This window comes from Bos javanicus, chromosome 13, assembly GCF_032452875.1.
Source record: "Bos javanicus breed banteng chromosome 13, ARS-OSU_banteng_1.0, whole genome shotgun sequence".
NCBI classification, from domain to species: Eukaryota; Metazoa; Chordata; class Mammalia; order Artiodactyla; family Bovidae; genus Bos; species Bos javanicus.
Genome location: NC_083880.1, coordinates 73,465,806 through 73,487,857, shown reverse-complemented (window position 1 = coordinate 73,487,857; position 22,052 = coordinate 73,465,806). Strand labels below are relative to the sequence as shown.

Genomic DNA, 22,052 nt, shown 5'->3' with positions numbered 1-22,052 from the left:
TGAAATGGAGGCTTCGGTTCTTGGGTTGATTTTTGGATTTCTGCAAGGAACCCTAGGAATAGGCCTCTTGTTCCTGCCCCTGCTCTCCTTCACACCCCAAGAACATCTGCCATGGGTCCTGCTCCACTCTCCACTGGGGACAAGAAGTCCCAAACCCACACCCATCTCCCCGGAGCTCTCGGGGGCCCAGAGGTCACAGGAGCCAGAAACAAATGGAGTTGAAAGCAGTCTTTTATTGGAAAGTCCATGAGGGAGGCAGTCCACGCTCAAGCTTGGGCCTCCCGAATGAGAGGAAGAAGGGGCAGTGTGGGAGAGGGTCGTGCTACAGGCCCTGGGGCCTGCATTGCTGGGGACTTCACAGGTGCACAAGCACAGACTCTACCTGGTAGAAGAAAAGAGAATCGGAAACGTGAGTCAGCAGGTGAGAGACTCAGAGGCAGTGGGAGGCAGTGGGAGGCAGGACCCCGTCCACATGCCATCCTTCTCAGGACCCCAGTTGTAGCCCCTGAGACCCCTCAGTCTCTCCATCACCTCCCATGTCCTCTCCCCACTAGCCTAGGATCGCCCTCCGCCAGTCAGCCTCTCTGCCCCGTCACGGGCCTCCTTTCCCTCCACCCATTTCTCACCTCATTGGGGATCCATACAGGTCTTCCCACAAGAGCTTTCACAGCACTTCTTGGCCCCTGGGCACTGAGCATCCCTCAGGCATCGGTTAGGGGGGTTCATCATGGCACACCGGATCAGAACCCTGGGGCAGGACCCACGCTTAGTGAGGAGTGGACCTCCGATTCGGTCTTGCCTTTTGACTGGATCTTGACCTTTCACTGGATCTTGACCTTTCACTGGATCTTGACCTTTGACTGGATCTTGTCCTTTGACTGGTTCTTGACCTCTGACTGGATTTTGATCTTTCACTGGATCTTGTCCTTTGACTGGATCTTGACCTTTGACTGGATCTTGTCCTTTGACTGGATCTTGACCTTTCACTGGATCTTGACCTTTGACTGGATCTTGACCTTTGACTGGATCTTGTCCTTTGACTGGATCTTGACCTTTGACTGGATCTTGACCTTTCACTGGATCTTGACCTTTGACTGGATCTTGACCTTTCACTGGATCTTGACCTTTCACTGGATCTTGACCTTTGACTGGATCTTGTCCTTTGACTGGATCTTGACCTTTGACTGGATCTTGTCCTTTGACTGGACCTTGACCTTTCACTGGACCTTGACCTTTCACTGGATTTGGTCTTTTGACAGGATGTTGACCATTGATTGGGCTCTTTTCGTTGACTAAAACATTTCTTTCCTTAGTGCCTTGACCTTTTGGACGACCTGTTGAAAGAAATATCCCTACTATTACTAATATTTAGACCAGCATGTCTGTTTCAACTATCTAGTCTTTCCTCCAGGTCCAGCCACTGCTCACTGTGGTGTCCCTTAAGCTGAGGGATACTGAGATAGAGAAGGCTCACCAGGGCTAGCTGGGGTCTGCACTCTCGGATGGCTGTTCCCTGGGCTTTGGGGAAAAGCTCCATAGGACCAGGTTTCCTTTGGGTGTCCATTTCTTCCCCTCACCCTCCATTCTGGGTCCTGGGGCCCTCATGAGGATATGCCAGGGAGGAGTGACTTTCAGGAGATGAGGACACATTGTCATCTTTGAGGAAACTTGGTGGAAGGACAAGGAGCTTTGAGACACATGCCAGGAGACCTGAGCTCCATCCTGGCTCTGGAGATTGCCCTGACAATTCCTCACCTCGCTCTAGGTCTCAGTGTCCTGCTTTGGAAAACAGAGGTCTTCAGACTCCATGATTTCTGAGGCCCTGTTAGTTCTTAACCTCCCCTTACAGGACTGATGACTCAGGTGCTTTGATGGAGCAAACAGGCAGGGAAGAGACACCACCTAGGGCCCAGATTCCTGGGGCTCCTCAACTTCATTGCATGTTCTGTCCAAGTATCAATGCTTGAGGCCAAGGTCATGTTACAACACTCCTTCCACAAACAGCCCTGATTTCTCAGTCCTGGGGCAGAACGCACATGGAGTCTAGTGGGCAACTTCCTACTTCTCTGCTGCTGCTGCTGCTGCTGCTGCTGCTAAGTCGCTTCAGTCGTGTCTGACTCTGTGTGACCCCATAGACGGCAGCCCACCAGGCTCCCCTGTCCCTAGGATTCTCCAGGCAAGAACACTGGAGTGGGTTGCCATTTCCTTCTTCAATGCATCAAAGTGAAAAGTGAAAGGGAAGTCATTCGGTCGTGTCCGACTCTTTGAGACCCTGTGGACTGCAGCCTACCAGGCTCCTCTGTCCATGGGGTTTTCCAGGCAAGAGTACTCTGGATACACTCAAAACTTTAGCCTGCTGTCCAGGCTAAAAAGTGGGCTCCAGCTCTGCATGCTGCCTCTTGTCAAGACCCAGGCTGCCCCTAACAACCTCTCCTCAACCCAAGCCAGCTTCACCCAGGCCACTTGTCCACTCACCTCTTACGATAGCTGCCTCTGCCACCAGCGTCCCAAGGACGAGAAGCACCACCACCTGGACCAAGAAGCTTCTGGTCTTCATGTTGTCAAGAAGGTGTATGACTGAGAGCTGAAGCTAAGCCTAGTTTTATGCAGCTTCAGCTTGGCCAAGTGCCAAGGGTGGGTCTATGGTTTCACAAAGGATAAGACTTAAATTTTCTTAGTTCTAACAGGAAATATCCACCCTCATCCTGGGAGGGACCTTGGGCCCTTCCCCAGGGATTATCCACAGGGAGAAATGGTAGCTGTTACATCATTTCTAATAGCCCCAGGAGCTATCTCACATTCTCATAAAGAAGTAGGGCTGGCTGGTCTGTAGGCATCATCATGACAAAATTCTTTATACTTAAAGAGTATGAAACCCAAAGGAGAGAGAGGAATCACCCACAGTCATTCAACAAGTCAGTGGTAGGGCCGGTGTACTGTTTTCATAGCCAAGCTGTTCCCCAATTACTCCCCAGCTCCTGCAAGCCCCACCCAGACCTACCCTAACAATTTATTCTTCCCAGCATCATGCTAGGCTTTTCTTTCATTCTCCCCCTGATCCCAAGAAAAACTCTCAAAGGCAAATTTGTCCTGAACTTTTAATGACTAATCATTATACTTTTCCATTTCACAGGCAGTCTCTGAAATGCACCAAGAAAGTAATAGGGAAGGTGGCATTCGACATCTGGAGTGGCGTGACGCTCTTGAAATCACAGTAAGAAGAGAGGGAACACCCATAAAGGGAAGAAAATAGAAATCATCTATAAGGTGGAATCTACAGTGCATACACCCAATGTGGCTTCTTCCTTTTTAGAACAGGCACCCTGTTTCTTCTGAAGGACTCTTGTTTCTTTGCACCATCAACTTAGGAATCTAATGGGGACTGTTGATCATGAAAGCTTGACAGCCAGTCACAGATCAGGGGTGTGTGTGTGTGTGGTCAGTTGTCATCCTTTATTTAAATGGACACTAAGGGGAAGTCCCTCCTTTTGTAAAGGTAGGAGAGATGAGCCTGAAAACTCCTGAAGCTATGGTTCCAGTCTGGGAGGAGGGCAACTGTTTGAGAAAAATAAACTTAATTCAATTAGAAAAGAAGAGAAATGATGGTAAGAGAGGCTTTGGAAGGGACTAAACTTTGAAAGCCAGCCCTTCATTCCCTTCTATCCTGAGAGCAGTTCTTCCCACACCTTTGCCGTAGTTCGGTTATGACCCAATAAACTGCCTAAGCTAGTCTGAGTTGGTATTTCGTCTCTGCTGTCATAGTTCAGAGTAATAAAAATGAATACACAGAAGTTAGGTATTGTCAGGGACAGAACCTGAAGTGTGGAAATAACAGTTGAGTTCTGGGCGAGACAGCGATGAAAGCAAGCTAAGTATTTTATTGTCAAACAGTTTAAATCTCCATCCTTTGTCTCTCTGGACTCACACCTCATCACGCCCACCAATGCTGCTGAAACATTAAGGAGCTATAATAAATGCAAGACATTGGAGTTGGCAGGCTACTTTAAAAAAAAAAAAAACAACACACGCTCATCACAGAATAAATTATACAAACAAAAAAAGAGTGTAGAACTTATATTCTTTAAAGAATTAAAGCATTAAAATGGCAGCCTGCACTCACTTACTAGGTAAAAAAGGAGACTATTTCCTGTATATAGGCCCTACCAACATTTACTCCTCACCAGTTCCTTAACCACTATCTTGGATTTTCTAATCTCCTGTTAACTCAAGCATCTTGCCCATTTCTAGCTGGGTTGTCTATTCTTTTTCTCATTGTTTTGTAGAGAGAAGAAACTCTCACTCATTACTAGTGAGAGTGTATATTCATGCAACCTATTTGAAAATAAATTTGGCATCAGCTAGTAAAATTAAACATGAGCAAAATCTTTTAGATTTTTACCAATCTGATGAGTGAGAAGTGATACACTGCTGAAGTTTTTAGTTAGCATTTTCTATCAATTATTTCAAGCATTTTTCATATCTTAAAAGCCACTTATATTTCTTTATCTGAAAACTTCATTTCTTTTGCTCATTTTCCTATATAGTCATTAGCTTTTTTCTTTTCAACTTCTAACCACTCCTTACATATTATAAAGGTCTTTATCTGGTTAAAGGTTTGCAAGTAAAAATTTTAACTCATTCTTAGACCTGCTCAAAACACCTCAGGGTGGCACCCTTTTCTCCTCTTATCTAGAGATTGCCTACTATTGTTTGGCTATTTCTGCTCTAGACTTCTGCATTTCTGCTTCATGATATCCTTAGATTGGTGAAACTTGTTCATTAATCTTTTTTCAATTTGTGTGCCAAAAAAAATCTTAATGGTACAAATGAATCATAGAAAAAAATAACTTTTTAAACTGAAACTGACACAAGATAAAGTAGAAAATCTGAATAATACTGTAACCATTACAAAGATGGAAACAACAGTCAACAATATTTGACCAAATTAAAGCATCAGGATTAGACCTCTTCATAAGCATATTCTATAAGGCAATCAAGGAACAACTGATTCTAATATGACATAAATAAAAATAAGAAACAATTCCCAGTTTCTTATGTCTTATGAAGTAAACATAATCTTGATACCAGAGCTTAATAAGAACTTATGTCAATTATATGTTAATAAAGCTGTTTAAAAATAAAATTATCAACAAGGATTCTATGAAAAAGGAAGCTTTTAGCAAATCTCACTCATAGAACATAGATTCATGAACATAAAAATCAACTATGTTCATAAAATTCCAAACAAATCTACATATAATTGTTAGAATCAATGAGAGTTTATCATGACAGATACATACAAAGGAATGTACAAAAATCAATGGTACTATATATATTAACAACACAAATCAGCAAATGAAATTTTAATAATTTTATAATCATATAAAATATGAAGAGCTTATAAATACATGTAATAAATTTTGTGCAGAATCACTACAGAGAAAATGATAAAACTTTAGTGAGAGACGTTTTGTAACACTCCCAAATCAGATATGTATACCACGTTCATGGATTGGAAGACTCAGTATGATAAGCATGGCAATTCTCTTCAAATTGATTTTTAGTCTCAATGCACTCAAACCCCCAGAAAAGTTTTTATAAAAGTAAACCAAGAGAGATTTGGCAACGTAATTCTGAAATGCATACAAAAACTACAAAAGGCAAGATAGCCAAAATACTCTTGAATAAGAATAATTTAATAAAACTTGATGTAGGAGATATCAAGCTTTATTTTAAAGCTGTAATAATTATGATAGTGGTATTACAACAACCATAGATAGATATGCAAATGAAACAGAATAGAGAGTTCTCAAACAGACAACTGCACATAATGAGAGTATGTTTCTAACTTGGCTATAGTAAACAAATATCGCTACAGTCATATTAGGAAGGCTGCACATCATAATATTAATATACTTTCCCTAAGTGGCTGAAAGAGGATTCAGGTTAACAAGTTAGGATAGAAGGAAGAAAAATAAAAATAAATAAATGTCGACTTATCAAAAAACTCATCATGTCTCATGGGATCCTATTACATTTATAAATATATTGCCAAAAAATGAATATCACTAGATCTGTGTTTACTGACTTCCAGTGATGTCCATGAAATCTTACCAACAGAAAAAAAAAAGTTGGAGAGTAATATATGGGTTTTGATAATATTTCAGTTGAACATTCCTGTATACAAAAATACTTATGTGTGAAAAAGGAACAGGGTTTGAAGGAATATCCACTGCTGTGAATACTGGTTACATGATGATGATGGGACGGGAAAGAGGACAAGCACGAGTAGCTCTGCCTTTATCTATATCAGTTTCTAATGTTTTTCTTGTTATAGCTGTCGATGAAAGCTCAGTTAACAATTAAGAAGAAAGGGAATTTTATTTGAACCCGACAGGATTATAACCCGGAAGAGAGACTCTCAGAAAGCTCTGAGAAACTGCTCCACCAGGTGCAAGTTGAAGGCACAGGCATACACATTTTTGAGACAAAGGATCACACATCAAAATGACATAGTGATATTTTATACAAAGTTCACCAAGGACGTATCGTGCCGGTAAGCAGGCATAAAGAGAGCAGGAAGTCCGTGATCCCCCACAGAGTGCGGGAAGAATGCTATCCCTTTAAGAAATTATATTGCTAATGTCAGAGGAAAGGAGGAAATGTTATTTTTAAGGTCAAGCAGACACTCCTGTCTTCGAGGAAGTTTGTTTAATATGTAATGCAAGCGCACACTACACATTAGGGAGGGAGGGAAGAGGCCCAAACGGATACAAGACAGAATTTTGTGTTTAATTTTTCCTTATCCTGCCTGGAAATAAGAATTTTATTTCATTACAGCAAAATCACTACTCTTATGACCTGAACATATTGAATAAAGAAAGTCAAAATTCATAATTTGTTGTTTAGTTGCTAAGTCGTGTCCAACTCTTTTGCAACCTCATGGACTGTAGCCCCCCCAGGCTCCTCTGTCCATGGGATTTCTCAGGCAAGAATACTGGGGAGGGTTGCCATTTCCTTCTCCAGGGGATCTTCCTGACCCAGGGATCAAACTCACATCTCCTGCATTGGCAGGCAGATTCTTTACCACTGAGCCACCCAAATTCATTATAGGTTAGAATAAAGCACTCAAGTAATCACGTGAGTGGAGAAAACAGGGTAATTGAGAGTTGCATCTAAAGAAATGATTATATACACATATAATCATTATAAGTGTTACAAAGGGATGTGTAAAATATGTCATAATATAAAAGTAAAACAGTGCATGAATCAGAGGCAGTCAAAAGAAATCACCTAGGTAGTTCAAGCAGAAAAAGAATTTCAGCTATTGTATGAGCACATCTCATTGTAAGAACCCGAATCACCCGTGAAATCCTGGATATGAAAGAGTCTGGGAAAAGATAGGCATTTGATTTACAACCCCTGCAAGAAGGCAGTCTGGGAGCAGCTGAAATGCATGTAGATGGAGACTCTGCACAGTACCTGCCATACTTCAGCTCCCTCCCATACTTACACTTCCAATTAGAAAATATTCACCTCTCAGAAAGCAAAGTGCCCACCTAGAGTGGGAGCTGAAGTGAGTGGGTCTGAGAATAAGCAAGGCAGGACACAAGTGCTGGGAGATATGAATAAAATAAATAGAAAAGAATACAGGGTATTTATGAGAGTGGTCATTACCTTGCAATGCTGGAGTAATATCACATAGTGGCCAGGTCTGATGGTGGGAGCCCTCCTCTTTCAACAAGTACCTAAGAAAGAGAAGTCCACCTATGTATTAGGAAAACTGCAACAGAGGAGGGAGCCCTTGAGCTAAATTAAGAAACCTATTACTTCCAACCTTTCCCACTCAAATAAGATACTCCTTTCAAAAGACAGTCCCTGACTCTTATTTTAAAATCAGAAAGAAATTTGGAAATCATATAAGCTGTATAAAGAGACTCCTTTTTAAAAAAACAGAAATGAGAAGCAAACCTTGAAAGCATTTGAAAGAGGAGTTTTAAAATCCCCAGTAAAATGTCACCACAAAGCTGAGAGAAAAATTATAATCTAAAATAGATTTTTAAACTAGTGAAGCAAAATAAAGGTATGAGGAGAAGTGAAAGTTGCTCAGCCGTGTCTGACTCCGCTACCTCATGGACTGTAGCCCACCAGGCTTCTCTGTCCGTGGAATTCTCCAGGCAAAATTACTGGAGTAGGTAGCTGTTCCCTTCTCCAGGGGATCTTCCCAACCGAGGGAATGAACCCAGGTCTCCCACACTAAAGGCAAATTCTTTACCATCTGAGCCACCAGGGAAGCCCAGAGGTATGAGGAACCATCATAAGACAGAAATATAGAAACCCAAAGAAGAGATAGCAAAGTAACAGGAAGATGTGAAATAGAATCTGATGGAGAGAAGAGAAATTGAAGACAAGAAGAAAAATATTTCATAAATAAGGATTCATTAACATAGGGAAGAAAAAGGAAAACATTTAAAAAAGCATATAACATAAAAATAAAAATAACAAAAGAAGTAGCTTAAAAACACAGTCTTAAATATTAAAAAGTCAGTGAAGATCCACCAGACACAAAAATCAAGTCCTACCAGGAAGAAAACCAAGTCAACAAAACAGAAGAATTATTTAAAACAATAATTGAGGAAAATATTTCTGAAATAAAAGATTTCGGTCTACAATTAAAAGCTCACATTATAGTAAACACAAGATGAATGCAAGTAAATATTGTGGTCTTTCAAGATAAAAATAGAAGCCTTCAGGAGGCCAACACTCCCACTCCAACTAAAAAAGAAACAAAATCTTAAAAAACCAGATTGTAAGACAGCAATACTCAATGCCAGAAAATAGTGAAGCAAAACTTAGATACTCTATGGAAGAAAATATGCACTGAGGATTTTTGTACAACTAATTTGTCCTTGACCTAAATATATTTGTAAATGTGCAAGAACTCAAGAAATATTTTTTCTGATAACTTTCCTGGGGAGTTTCCAAGAGACAAGATTTATTCAATCAAAAAACATTTGCGGGAATTAGCAACATATTAACATTGAGTACTGAACATTTTCATTGTGGAATTAAGTCTGATGAAGGAGTAATAAATAGTATGTAAATGTGACCTATTGTAATAAAGTACAAATACCAAAACTTCTGTCAGATAGGAGGATGAGGGATAGAGGTAGCTCAAAGAGTAAGTCCACTGACTGCTTTATATATTATAGCTTCAAGTCAAAGGATATTTAAAACACATAAGCTTCAACAAAATTAAAAACTTGTGCATCAAAGGATCCTAGCAGGATAGTGAGAAGATCCTGCTGAGAAGAAGAAACAAACCAGGTCTCTGATAAGGGCCTATGACCCAGACTATACAAAGATCTCTCACAACTCCACATTAAAAAGATGAACAGCCCAATTTAAAAATGGTCAAAGATCTTAGACATTTCTCTGAAGATACACAAGTGGCCAGTGAGGACCAGGAAAAGATGCTCAACATCACTAGTCATTGCTGCTGCTAAGTCACTTCATTCGTATCCGACTCTTAGCGACCCCATGGACTACAGCCTTCCAGGCTCCTCAGTCCATGGGATTTTCCAGGCAAGAGTACTGGAGTGGGGTGCTATTGCCTTCTCCGTCATTAGTCATTGTGAATTGTGAAGTTGCTCAGTCGTGTCCGATTCTTTGCAACTCCACGGACTGTAGCCTGCCAGGCTCCTCCATCCATGGGATTTTCCAGGCAAGAATACTGGAGTGGTTTGTCATTTCCTTCTCCAGTCATTAGTCATTAGGCAGATGCAAATCAAAATCACAAGATACCACTTCATACCCAATACTGTGACTATAAGAAAAAAAAAATTAATGGAAAATGACAAGCATCGGCCAGGAGGTGAAGAAATTGGAACCCTTGTACATTGCTGGGGAGAAGGTAAAATGGTGTGAACTCTGTGGAAAACAGCCTGACAGTTCCTCCGAAAGGTCAGCATAGAATTACCAGATGACTCAGCAATTCCACTCCCAGATGTATATGTAAAAGAACTGAAAACAGGAAGTTCTGGTCCATGACTGAGGCACAGGAGGCTCCTCAACTCACCTCCACCCCTGGTCACACAAAGTTGACAGCTACAACACAAAGCCACTGAAGGAAATCCAGTAATGAGTTGAGCCAGTGCTACATATTGGGCAAGCAAGAAAATACTCACATTGGAGAGGGTCTTGGTGCACCCTCAAGCCACGAAGAACAAAGAAGGTGGCTTGGACAATTACAAGGGTTCGAGACACAACCAAGAGCTTGGGAGGGTGGGATGACAAGGTTCCTCTCCTATATGTGGTCATTGCTATATGTGGAAGACGTTGCTATTTTATCTAATGCCCAGCAGCCAGTACAGACTGTGGAGGAAAATGAAGTCTCCACACTGGGTCTTGCACATTTTCCCCACACCTGCAGGTAGCTCCCTACTGGACACACCCACTTTCCCTGCAGGCTCCAACCCAGACCACTGACCCTCAGCTCTGCTAGCCCTGCCATCTTACCTCATTATGTCCCAGGAATATCAGAACGTGTTCTGCAACAGTTTACTGGGAGGTCCCTGCTCTTTAAGCATCTCTCCTGTTGGAGTCTGAGATTCAGCTCCACTGGCAGGCACTCCATCTGCCTGGTTGGCATAGTAACCTCCTTCCTGTGGTCTCTTTTGAGAAATAAATGATAAGGCAAAACACCCTGAGTCTCTGATATGTTAGAATAATTTAGTGGCATGAGCAGTGTCCTCTCAGTTCAGTTCAGTTCAGTTGCTCAGTCACGTCCGACTCTTTGCGATCCCATGGACTGCAGCATGCCAGGTTTCCCTGTCCATCATCAACTCCCAGAGTTTACCCAAACTCATGTTGATTGAGTCGGTGATGCCATCCAACCATCTCATCCTCTGTCATCCCCTTTTCCTCCTGTCCTTAATCTTTCCCAGAATCAGGGTCTTTTCAAATGAGTTAGTTCTTTGCATCAGGTGGCCAAGGTATTGGAGTTTCAGCTTCAACATCAGTCCTTCCGATGAACAATCAGGACTAATTTCCTTTAGGATGGACTGGTTGAATCTCCTTGCAGTCCAAGGGACTCTCAAGAGTCTTCTCCAACATCATCGTTCAACAGCATCAATTCTTTAGCACTCAGCTTTCTTTACGGTCCGACTCTCCCATCCATACATGACTTAGATGGACCTTTGTTGGCAAAGTAATGTCTCTGCTTTTGAATATGCTCTCTAGGTTGGTCATAACTTTCCTTCCAAGGATTAAGTGTCTTTTAATTTCATGGTGTAGTCACCATCTGCAGTGATTTTGGAGCCCCCAAAAATGAAGTCAGCCACTGTTTCCACTGTTTCCCCATCTATTTGCCATGAAGTGATGGGACCAGATGCCATGATCTTCATTTTCTGAATGTTGAGCTTTAAGCCAACTTTTTCACTCTCCTCTTTCACTTTCATCAGGGGGCTCTTTAGTTCTTGTTCACTTTCTGCCATAAGGGTGGTGTCATCTGCATATCTGAGGTTATTGATATTTCTCCCGGCAATCTTGATTCCAGCTTGTGCTTCGTTCAGCCCAGCGTTTCTCATGATGGACTCTGCATAGAAGTTAAATAAGCAGGGTGAGTATATACAGCCTCGACATACTCCTTTTCCTATTTGGAACCAGTCTGTTGTTCCATGTCCACTTCTAACTGTTGATTCCTGACCTGCATACAGATTTCTCAAGAGGCAGGTCAGGTGGTCTGGTATTCCCATCTCTTGAAGAATTTTCCACAGTTTACTGTGATCCACACAATCAAAGGCTTTGGCATAGTCAATAAAGCAGAAATAGATGTTTTTCTGGAACTCTCTTGCTTTTTCCATGATCCAGTAGATGTTGGCAATTTGATCTCTGGTTCCTCTGCCTTTTCTAAAACCAGCTTGAACTCCTGGAAGTTCACAGTTCACGTATTGCTGAAGCCTGGCTTGGAGAATTTTGAGCATTACTTTACTAGCATGTGAGATGAGTGCAATTGTGCGGTAGTTTGAGCATTCTTTGGCATTGCCTTTCTTTGGGACTGGAATGAAAACTGACCTTTTCCAGTCCTGTGGCCACTGCTGAGTTTTCCAAATTTGCTGGCATATTGAGTGTAGCACTTTCACAGCATCATCTTTCAGGATTTGGAATAGCTCAACTGGAATTCCATCACCACCACTAGCTTTGTTCGTAGTGATGCTTTCTAAGGTCCATTTGACTTCACATTCCAGGATGTCTGACTCTAGATGAGTGATCACACCATCGTGATTATCTGGGTCATGAAGATCTTTTTGTACAGTTCTTCTGTGTATTCCTGCCACCTCTTCTTAATATCTTCTGCTTCTGTTAGGTCCATACCATTTCTGTCCTTTATCAAGCCCATTTTTGCATGAAATGCTCCCTTGGTATCTCTAATTTTCTTGAAGAGATCTCTAGTCTTTCCCATTATGTTGTTTTCCTCTATTTCTTTGCATTGATCACTGAGGAAGGCTTTCTTATCTCTTCTTGCTATTCTTTGGAACTCTGCATTCAGATGCTTATATCTTTCCTTTTCTCCTTTGCTTTTTGCTTCTCTTCTTTTCACAGCTATTTGTAAGGCCTCCCCAGACAGCCGTTTTGCTTTTTTGCATTTCTTTTCCATGGGGATGGTCTTGATCCCTATCTCCTGTACAATGTCACGAATCTCATTCCATCCTTCATCAGGCACTCTATCTATCAGATGTAGGCCCTTAAATCTATTTCTCACTTCCACTGTATAATCATAAGGGATTAGATTTAGGTCATATCTGAGTGGTTTAGTGGTTTTCCCTACTTTCTTCAATTTAAGTCTGAATTTGATAATAAAGAGTTCATGATCTGAGCCACAGTCAGCTCCTGGTCTTGATTTTGTTGACTATATAGAGCTTCTCCATCTTTCACTGCAAAGAATATAATCAATCTGATTTTGGTGTTGACCATCTGGTGATGTCCATGTGTAGAGTCTTCTCTTGTGTTGTTGAAAGAGGGTGTTTGCTATGACCAGTGCATTTTCTTGGCAAAACTCTATTAGTCTTTGCCCTGCTTCATTCCATATTCCAAGGCCAAATTTGCCTGTTACTCCAGGTGTTTCTTGACTTCCTACTTTTGCATTCCAGTCCCCTATAATGAAAAGGACATCTTTTTTGGGTGTTAGTTCTAAAAGGTCTTGTAGGTCTTCATAGAACCGTTCAACTTCAGCTTCTTCAGCATTACTGGTTGGGGCATAGACTTGGATTACTGTGATATTGAATAGTGTGCCTTGGAAACGAACAGAGATCATTCTGTCGTTTTTAAGATTGCATCCAAGTACTGCATTTTGGACTCTTTTGTTGACCATGATGGCCACTCCATTTCTTCTGAGTGTTTCCTGCCCGCAGTAGTAGATATAATGGTCATCTGAGTTAAATTCACCCATTCCAGTCCATTTGAGTTCACTGATTCCTAGAATGTCAACATTCACTCGTGCCATCTCTTGTTTGACCACTTCCAATTTGTCTTGATTCATGGACCTGACATTCCAGGTTCCTATGCAATATTGCTCTTTACAACATCGGACCTTGCTTCTATCACCAGTTACAGCCACAGCTGGGTATTGTTTTTGCCTTGGCTCCATCCCTTCATTCTTTCTGGAGTTATTTCTCCACTGATCTCCAGTAGCATATTGGGCACCTACTGACCTGGGCAGTTCCTCTTTCAGTATCCTATCATTTTGCCTTTTCATACTGTTCATGGGGTTCTCAAGGCAAGAATACTGAAGTGGTTTGCCATTCCCTTCTCCAGTGGACCACATTCTGTCAGATCTTTCCACCATAACCCGCCCAGTGGAGTACTATTCAGCCATAAAAAAGAAGGAAATAATGCCATCTGTAGCAACATGGGTGAACCTAGAGATTATCACACTCAATGAAGAGAGTCCGAAAGAGAAAGACAAATACTGTATGATACCACTTACAGGTGGAATCTAAAATGTGACCAAAATGACCTTGTCTGTGAAACAGAAATAGACTCACAGACATAGAGAACAGACTTAGGGTTACAAGGGGGTGGGGGCGGGGAGGGATGGATTGGGAGTTTGGGATTAGTAGGTGCAAACTATAATATATAGAATGAATAAACAACAAGGCCCTCCTGTACAGCACAGGGCACTATATGCTGTATCCTGTGATAAATCATAATGGAAAAGCGTATGAAAAAGAGTCTGTGTGGATATGGATAACTGAATCTCTTTGGTGTACAAAAGATATGAACATAACATTGTAAATCAGTTATACTTTAATAAAAATTTTGAAAAACTAGGACTTATCATCATTTACTAGCTCTGTGTCTTTGGGTGATTAATGACGCTTTCATGACTTCAATCTTTTTGGTTTTTTTGGCTGTGCCGTGTGACTTGCAGGACCTCAGTTCCCTGATCGAGGATCAAAACCACACACTCTGCACTGGAAGCGCAAAGTCTGACTCATTGGATTGTCAGGGAAGTCCCATGGTTTCAATCTTTTAACAAAATTAAAGAGGTGTATATGATCCATCTGAGGGAGTTCTAATGAAAATAAGACAATACAAAATATGACATGTTTAGTGACAAGACATGTTTTATGACAAGACAAAATATGACATGTTTAGTGCAGGATCTGGAAGAGACAAAACACTAAGACAGAAACCATTCTTACCACCAGTGGTGTATTATATGTTTCTCAGGCCAGAAGTTTAGGCACTGCTCTTGTCTGTGCTCCAAGATGCGTGGTCCAGTCCATCCCCTGGAGAATCAGAGGGGAACCCTGGCTCCTGGGGGGGTGTCTAAGGGACACTGGGCTCTCTGTTCTCTCACCCCCAACAAAGCATCTGCTCCCCACCTCCCCTCTAACAGAGTCCAACACACATACACAAAGAAGAGACATTTCAGCGCCAGAATATCAGGGCTGAACTGAAATTCATTACTATACTTCCAGAATAATTTCATCCAACTCCCCTCAAACTGAATAGACAAAACTGAGGCTCAGAGAGAGAAAGAGATTTATCTGCAGTCATCTAGCAAGTTGGGAGGAGCCTAGACCTAGAACTCAGATCTCCTGACTCCCAAGTGGGGTGCCCATTGCACCCCCAGGCTCCTCCCACTTCTTCCTGAAGAACTCCATTGCACAAGGGCAGTAGGGCAGCTGAGCCAACAGCAAAGCCACAAGGTCATCCAACGTTACCCAACATACACCCTCCTGCTGTCTTCACTCCTCCAGTCTACTCTACCCCAACTTGTATGTCCCCAGAGAACTTTATTCAGCAATGACACAGAAGGATAGATGTGTCTTGCCTCCTCACTCACATCTTGAAATAGAAAGCTGGGAGAAGATATTGCTTCACCCAAAGGAATTACGTGTTACTGGAGGTCACCTCAGGCATGAACAGGTGAAATGCTTCATGAGCAAGGATTTCCTGGCATCTGTCTTTCTGTCTTCTTGAAGGATACAGATTCATGGGAAACATTAGAGGAAGGGAAGGAGGGAGTCAGAGGTTTAGCCAGGAGGGTTGGTTGGTCACACTGGCAGGGTTGAACATAGCCAGGTCAGAAGTGGAGGTCAATGGGAAAGTTTGGGGGTTTATTTCCCTGGTCTGAGGCCAGAGGCCAAATGTCTAGGTTTCCATTTCCTGGTGAAATGGAGGCTGTGGTTCTTGGGTTGATTTTTGGATTTCTGCAAGGAAACCTAGGAATAGGCCTCTTGTTCCTGCCCCTGCTCTCCTTCACACCCCAAGAACATCTGCCATGGGTCCTGCTCCACCCTCCACTGGGGACAGGAAGTCCCAAACCCACACCCATCTCCCCAGAGCTCTCAGGGGCCCAGAGGTCACAGGAACCAGAAACAAATGGAGTTGAAAGCAGTCTTTTATTGGAAAGTCCATGAGGGAGGCAGTCCATGCTCAAGCTTGGGCCTCCCAGATGAGAGGAAGAAGGGGCAGTGTGGGAGAGGGTCGTGCTACAGGCACCGGGGCCTGCATCCCTGGGGACTTCGCAGGTGCACAAGCACAGACTCTACCTGGTAGAAGAAAAGAGAATCGGAAACGTGAGTCAGCAGATGAGAGACTCAGAGGCAGTGGGAGGCGGGACCACGTCCACATGCCATCCTTCTCAGGACCCCAGTTGTAGCCCCTGAGACCCCTCAGTCTCTCCATCACCTCCCGTGTCCCCTCCCCACTAGCCTAGAATTGCCCTCCACCAGTCGGCCTCTCTGCGCCCTCACGGGCCTCCTTTCCCTCCACCCATTTCTCACCTCACCGGGGATTCATACAGGTCTTCCCACAAAAGCCTTTACAGCACTTCTTGGCCCCTGGGCAATGAAAATCTCTCAGACACTGGTTAGGGGGATTCCACACTTTGCAGTGGATCCGAACCCTGGGGCAGAATCCACGCTTGAATGGAAGTCTGGCTCGGTCTTGTGCTACGACTACATCTTGTCCTTTGACTGGGTCTTGACCTTTCACTGGATCTTGTTCTTTGTCAGGAGATTGACCATTGACTGGACCCTTTCCGTTGAATACAACATTTCCTTGACCTTTTGGACTACCTGTTGAAACAAATATCCCCACATTTAGACCAAAGTGTCTGCTTCAACTATCTAGTCTTTCCTCCAGGTCCAGCCACTGCTCACTGTGGTGTCCCTTAAGCTGAGGGACACTGAGATAGAGAAGGCTCACCAGGGCTAGCTGGGGTCTCAACTCTCGGATGGCTGTTCTCTGGGCTTTGGGAAAAAGCTCCATAGGACCAGGTTTCCTTTGGGTGTCCATTTCTTCCCCTCATCCTCCATTCTGGGACTTGGGGTCCTCATGAGGATATGCCAGGGAGGAGTGACTTTCAGGAGATGAGGACACATTGTCATCTTTGAGGAAACTTGGTGGAAGGACAAGGAGCTTTGAGACATATGCCAGGAGACCTGAGCTCCATCCTGGCTCTGGAGATTGTCCTGACAATTCCTCACTTCGCTCTAGGTCTCAGTGTCCTGCTTTGGAAAACAGAGGTCTTCAGACTCCATGATTTCTGAGGCCCTGTTAGTTCTTAACCTCCTCTTATAGGACTGATGTGCTTTGTTGGGACAGGCAGGGAGGGAAGAGACCCCCCCACACCCAGGGCCCAGATTTCTGGTGCTCCTTACTTCATTGCATGTTCTGTCCAAGTATCAATGCTTGAGACCAAGGTCATGTTACAACACTCCTTCCACAAACAGCCCTGATTTCTCAGTCCTGGGGCAGAATGCACATGGAGTCTAGTGGGCAATTTCCTACTTCTCTGGATACACTCAAAACCTTCTGTCCAGGTGGAAGAGTGGGCCCCAGCTCTGCATGCTGACCCTTGTCAAGACCCAGGCTGCCTCCAACATCTTCTCCTCAACCCAAGCCAGCCCCACCCAGGCCACTCATCCACTCACCTGTTACGACAGCTGCCTGTGCCACCAGAGTCCCAAGGACGAGAAGGCCCACCACCTGGACCAAGAAGCTTGTAGTCTTCATGTTGTCAGGAAGGCATATAGCTGAGAGCTGAAGCTAAGCCTAGTTTTATGCAGCTCCAGGTTGGCCTGGTGCCAAGGGTGGGTCTGTGGTTTCACAAAGGATAAGACTTACTTTTTCTTAGTTCTACCAGGAAATATCCACCCCTATCATGAGAGGGACCTTGGGCCCTCCCCCAGGGATTATCCACAGGGAGAAATGGCGGTTGTTACATCATTTCTAATAGCACCAAGAGCTATCTCACATTCTCACAAAGAAGTAGGGCTGGCTGGTCTGTAGGCACCATCATGACCAAATTCTTTATACTTAAAAGAGTATGAAGGCCAAAGGAGAGAGAGGAATCACCCACAGTCATTCAACAAATCAGTGGTAGGGCCGGTGTACTGTTTTCATAGCCAAGGTGTTTTCCCCGCTATTCCCTGGCTCCTGCAAGCCCCAGCCAGACCTACCCTAACAATTTATTCTTCCCAGCATCATACTAGGCTTTTCTTTCATTCTCCCCCTGATCCCAAGAAAACATCTCAAAGGCAAATTTGCCCTGAACGTTTAATGACTAATCATTATACTTTGCTATTTCACAGGCAGTCCCTGAAGTGGACCAAGAAAGTAATAGGGAAGGTGGCATTCGACATCTGGAGTGGTGTGACGCTCTTGAAATCTCAGTAAGAAGAGAGGGAACACCTGTAAAATAAAAGGAAGAAAGTAGAAATCATCTGTAAGGTGGATATCTACAGTGCATACATCCAACATGGCTTCTGCCTTTTTAGAACAGGCCCCCTGTTTCTTCCGAAGAACTCCTGGTTCTTTGCACCATCAACTTAGGAATCTAATGGGAAGTTTTGATCATGAAAGCCTGACACCCAGTCACAGATGAGGGTGTGTGTGTGTGTGTGTATGCGTGCGTGTGGTCTATTGACATCCTTCATTTAAATGGACACTAAGGGGAAGTCCCTCCTTCTGGTAAAGGTAGGAGAGATGAGCCTGGAAACTCCTGAAGCTATGGTTTCAGTCTGGGAGAAGGGAACTTTTTTGAGAAAAATAAATCTAATTCAATTAGAAAAGCAGAGAAATGATGGTAAGAGAGGCTTCAGAAGGGACCAGTCAGCCCTTCATTTCCCTTTATCTTGAGAGCAGTTCTTCCCACACCTTTGCCATAGTTCGGTTATGACCCAGTAAACTGCCTGAGCTAGTCTGAGTAGGTATTTGTCATTATTGTCCAAGTTCAGAGTTAAAAAAATGAATACCCAGAAGTTAGGTATTGTCAGGGACAGAACCTGAAGTGTGGAAATAACAGTTGAGTTCTGGAGAAGGAAATGGCAACCCACTCCAATACTCTTGCCTGGAGAATCCCATGGAGGGAGGAGCCTGGTAGGCTGCAGTCCATGGGGTCGCAAAGAGTCGGACACAACTGAGCGACTTCACTTCACTTCACTTCTGCCTCCACACGCTTGCAGATAACAAGGCCCATAAGCAAGATAACCACAGCTGATTAAATTAGCAGGCTGTCCATCCTCAGCCTTGCCAACAGCCATGTTAGGGCCCAGCAGGAAGTGCTAGGTTAAGCGAAACCAATCATTGTTACTCTCCAAAATATGAGTGGAAAAGTACTGGGAAAATAAAGCAGTTAGCAGTAGGAAGTGAGGTTCAGAGAGCACAGAAAACAAAGGTATTATGTACCTTCATGCCCATGAAGAAGAAAGGAACCTAAATGCATGAGCAAGCCAAAAGTATCAATAAAGGAAACTATACAAAAAAGATACACAAAGCAAAGGAAAAGAATACCCCTGGAGGTAAAGTCAACACAAGTGGACCCAGAGAGAGACAGGTATGTGAGAAATGGCTGAATGTAGTTGCAGAGAAGTCTATATCTGAGGGAAAATAATGATATACTCTCCAGGTTCCTTTGCAGACAGGTATAGCAATGTAACAAAGTTCTGGTCAATTAAATATAATGAGAAAGTCCCAAAAGTCTTTTATGAGGGAGCTACACTCTTCTGCCTTTTCTCCATCCTGCTGCCTACAATATAGTAGTGATAGCAGGAGCTATGGCAACAGTTTTGAACTATAAGCTTAAGAGTCCACACACAGCGGACAGAAGCATCTTGGGGACCTAATGATTTCTGGACTTACCTGCCTGAGAAAAATATAAGAATAAACATTTATCTTGTCAAAAACAAAAAACAAAAAAACAAAAAACAGTTGAGTTCTGAGTGAGACAGGGAGGAAAGCAAACTAAATATTTTATAGTCAAACAGTTTAAATCTCCATCCTTTGTTTCTTGGGACTCAGACCTCATCGTGTCCACCAGTGCTGCTGAAGCATTAAGGAGCTATAACAAATACAAGATGTTGGAGTTGGCAGGCTACTTAAAAAAAGAACAAGCTCCTCACAAAATAAATTATGCAAACAAAGACGTGTGTAGAACTGATACTCCTTAAAGAATTATAACATTAAAATGGCAGCCTGCACTCACGTACCAAGAACAAAAAGAGAGTGTTTCTTGTATATATGCCGTATCAACATTTATTCCTCGCCAGTTTCTTACCTGTCCATCTTCCACACAGGTAACCACTTTCTTGGATTTTCTAATTTTCTGTTAACTCAAGCATCTGGCTCATTTCTCACTGGGTTGTCTACCTTTTCCTCATTGTTTTGTAGAGAGAAGAAACTGTCACACGTTACTAGTAAGACTGTATATTCATGCAACCTGTTTGAAAATACATTTGGCATAGCTAGTAAAATTAAACATGAGCAAAATCTTTTGGACTTTTACCAATCTGATGAGTGAGAAGTGATGCACTGCTGAAGGTTTTAGTTAGCATCTTTCTCAGTTCAGTTTAGTTCAGTCACTCAGTCATGTCCTACTCTTGGCAACCCCATGGCCTGCAGCACGCCAGGCTTCCCTGTCCTTCACCAACTCCCGGAGCTTGCTCAAACTCATGTCCATTGAGTCAGTGATGCCATCCAACCATCTCATCCTCCATTATCCCCTTCTCCTCCTGCCTTCAATCTTTCCCAGAATTAGGGTCTTTTCCAATGAGTCAGTTCTTTGCATCAGGTGGCCAAAGTATTGGAGATTCAGCTTCAGCATCAATCTTTACAATGAATATTCAGGACTGATTTCCTTTCAGATTGACTAGTTTGATCTCCTTGCAGTCTAAGGAGTCTTCTCCATGAGTCTTCTCCAGCACCACAGTTCAAAAGCATCAATTCTTCAGGGCTCAGCTTTCTTTATAGTCCAGCTCGCATATCCATACATGACTACTGGAAAAACCATAGCTTTGACTAGACAGACTTTTGTCAGCAAAGGAATGTCTCTGCTTTTTAGTACGCTGTCTAGGTTGGTCAAAGCTTTTCTTCCCAGGAGCAAGTGTCTTTTAATTTCATGGCTGCAGTCACCATCTGAAGTGATTTTAGAGCTCAAGAAAATAAAGGAGTACATCAAGGCTGTATATTGTCACCCTGATTATTTAACTTATATGCAGAGTACATCATGTGAAATGCTGGGCTGGATGAAGCACAAGCTGGAATCAAGATTGCCAGGAGAAATATCAACAACCTCAGATATGCAGATGACACCTCCCTTATGGCAGAAAGTAAAGAGGAACTAAAGAGCCTCTTGATGAAAGTGAAAGAGGAGAGTGAAAAAGCTGGCTTAAAACTCAAGAGTCAAGAAACTAAGATTATGGCATCCGGTACCATCACTTCATGGCAAGTAGATGGGGAAACAATGGAAACAGTGAGAGACTTTAGCATTTCTCCATCATGAATTATTTCAAGCATTTTTCATATCTTAAAAGCTACTTATATTTCTTTATCTGAAAACATTATTTCTTTTGCTCATTTTCCTATGTATTCACTAGCTTTTTTCTTGTCATTTTCTAGCACTCCTTACGTATTATAGAGAAAGGTTTTATCTGTGATATGGTTTGTAAGTAAAAATTTTAACTCATTCTTAGACCTGCTCAAAATAGCTCAGGGTGGCACTCTTTTCTCCTCTTCTCTAGATAATGCCTGCTGTTGTTCGATTTTTTCTGCTCTGGACTTACGCATTTCTGCTTCATGATATCCTTAAATTGGTGAAATTGTTTCATTAATGTTTTCAATTCACGTGACAAAAAAAAACTAAATACTACAAAAGGATCATAGAAAAAGTAACTTTCTAAACTGTAAGTGACACAAGATAAAGTAGAAAACCATTGCAAAGATGGAAACAATAGTCAACAGTATTTGACCAAAAAAAAGCTCCAGGATCAGACCTCTTCGTAAGCATATTCTACAAGGCAAACAAGGAACAATAATTCTAATATGACATAAATAGAAAATAAGAAACAATTCCCAGCATGTCATATGAAGTAAACATAATCTTGACAGCAGAGCTTAATAAGGACTCATGTCAATTATATGTCAATAAAGCTGTTTAAAAATAAAATTATCAACAAGGATTCTATGAAAAAGGAAGATTTTAAGTAAATCTTATTCATAGAACATAGATTCATGAACACAAAAATCAACTATGTTCATAA

General features: G+C 42.5%; 1 protein-coding gene across 8 annotated transcripts in view; it reads right to left on the bottom strand.

Moving 5' to 3' along the window:
• Positions 1-213: 213 nt before the first annotated feature.
• PI3 (peptidase inhibitor 3) overlaps positions 214-22,052 on the bottom strand; it is a 39,159-nt gene continuing 17,320 nt past the window's right edge. For 3 of the 8 annotated variants that reach the window (XR_009740513.1, XR_009740514.1, XR_009740515.1), the window contains exons 2-5: positions 18,093-18,207; positions 17,448-17,612; positions 16,296-16,589; positions 15,893-16,061 (exon numbers count right to left, since the gene is read on the bottom strand). Coding sequence is in view for 1 of the 8 variants with exons in the window: in XM_061437698.1 (XP_061293682.1) it covers positions 628-1,334; positions 2,476-2,557 (789 nt within the window). In the remaining 7 variants the exon portion in view is untranslated. Of the gene's footprint in view, positions 383-626; positions 1,335-2,475; positions 2,641-7,677; positions 7,778-15,892; positions 16,062-16,295; positions 16,590-17,447; positions 17,613-18,092; positions 18,208-20,071; positions 20,087-22,052 lie in introns of those variants that run through there. The other 5 variants (XR_009740516.1, XR_009740518.1, XM_061437698.1 and 2 more) reach the window with 5 other exon arrangements.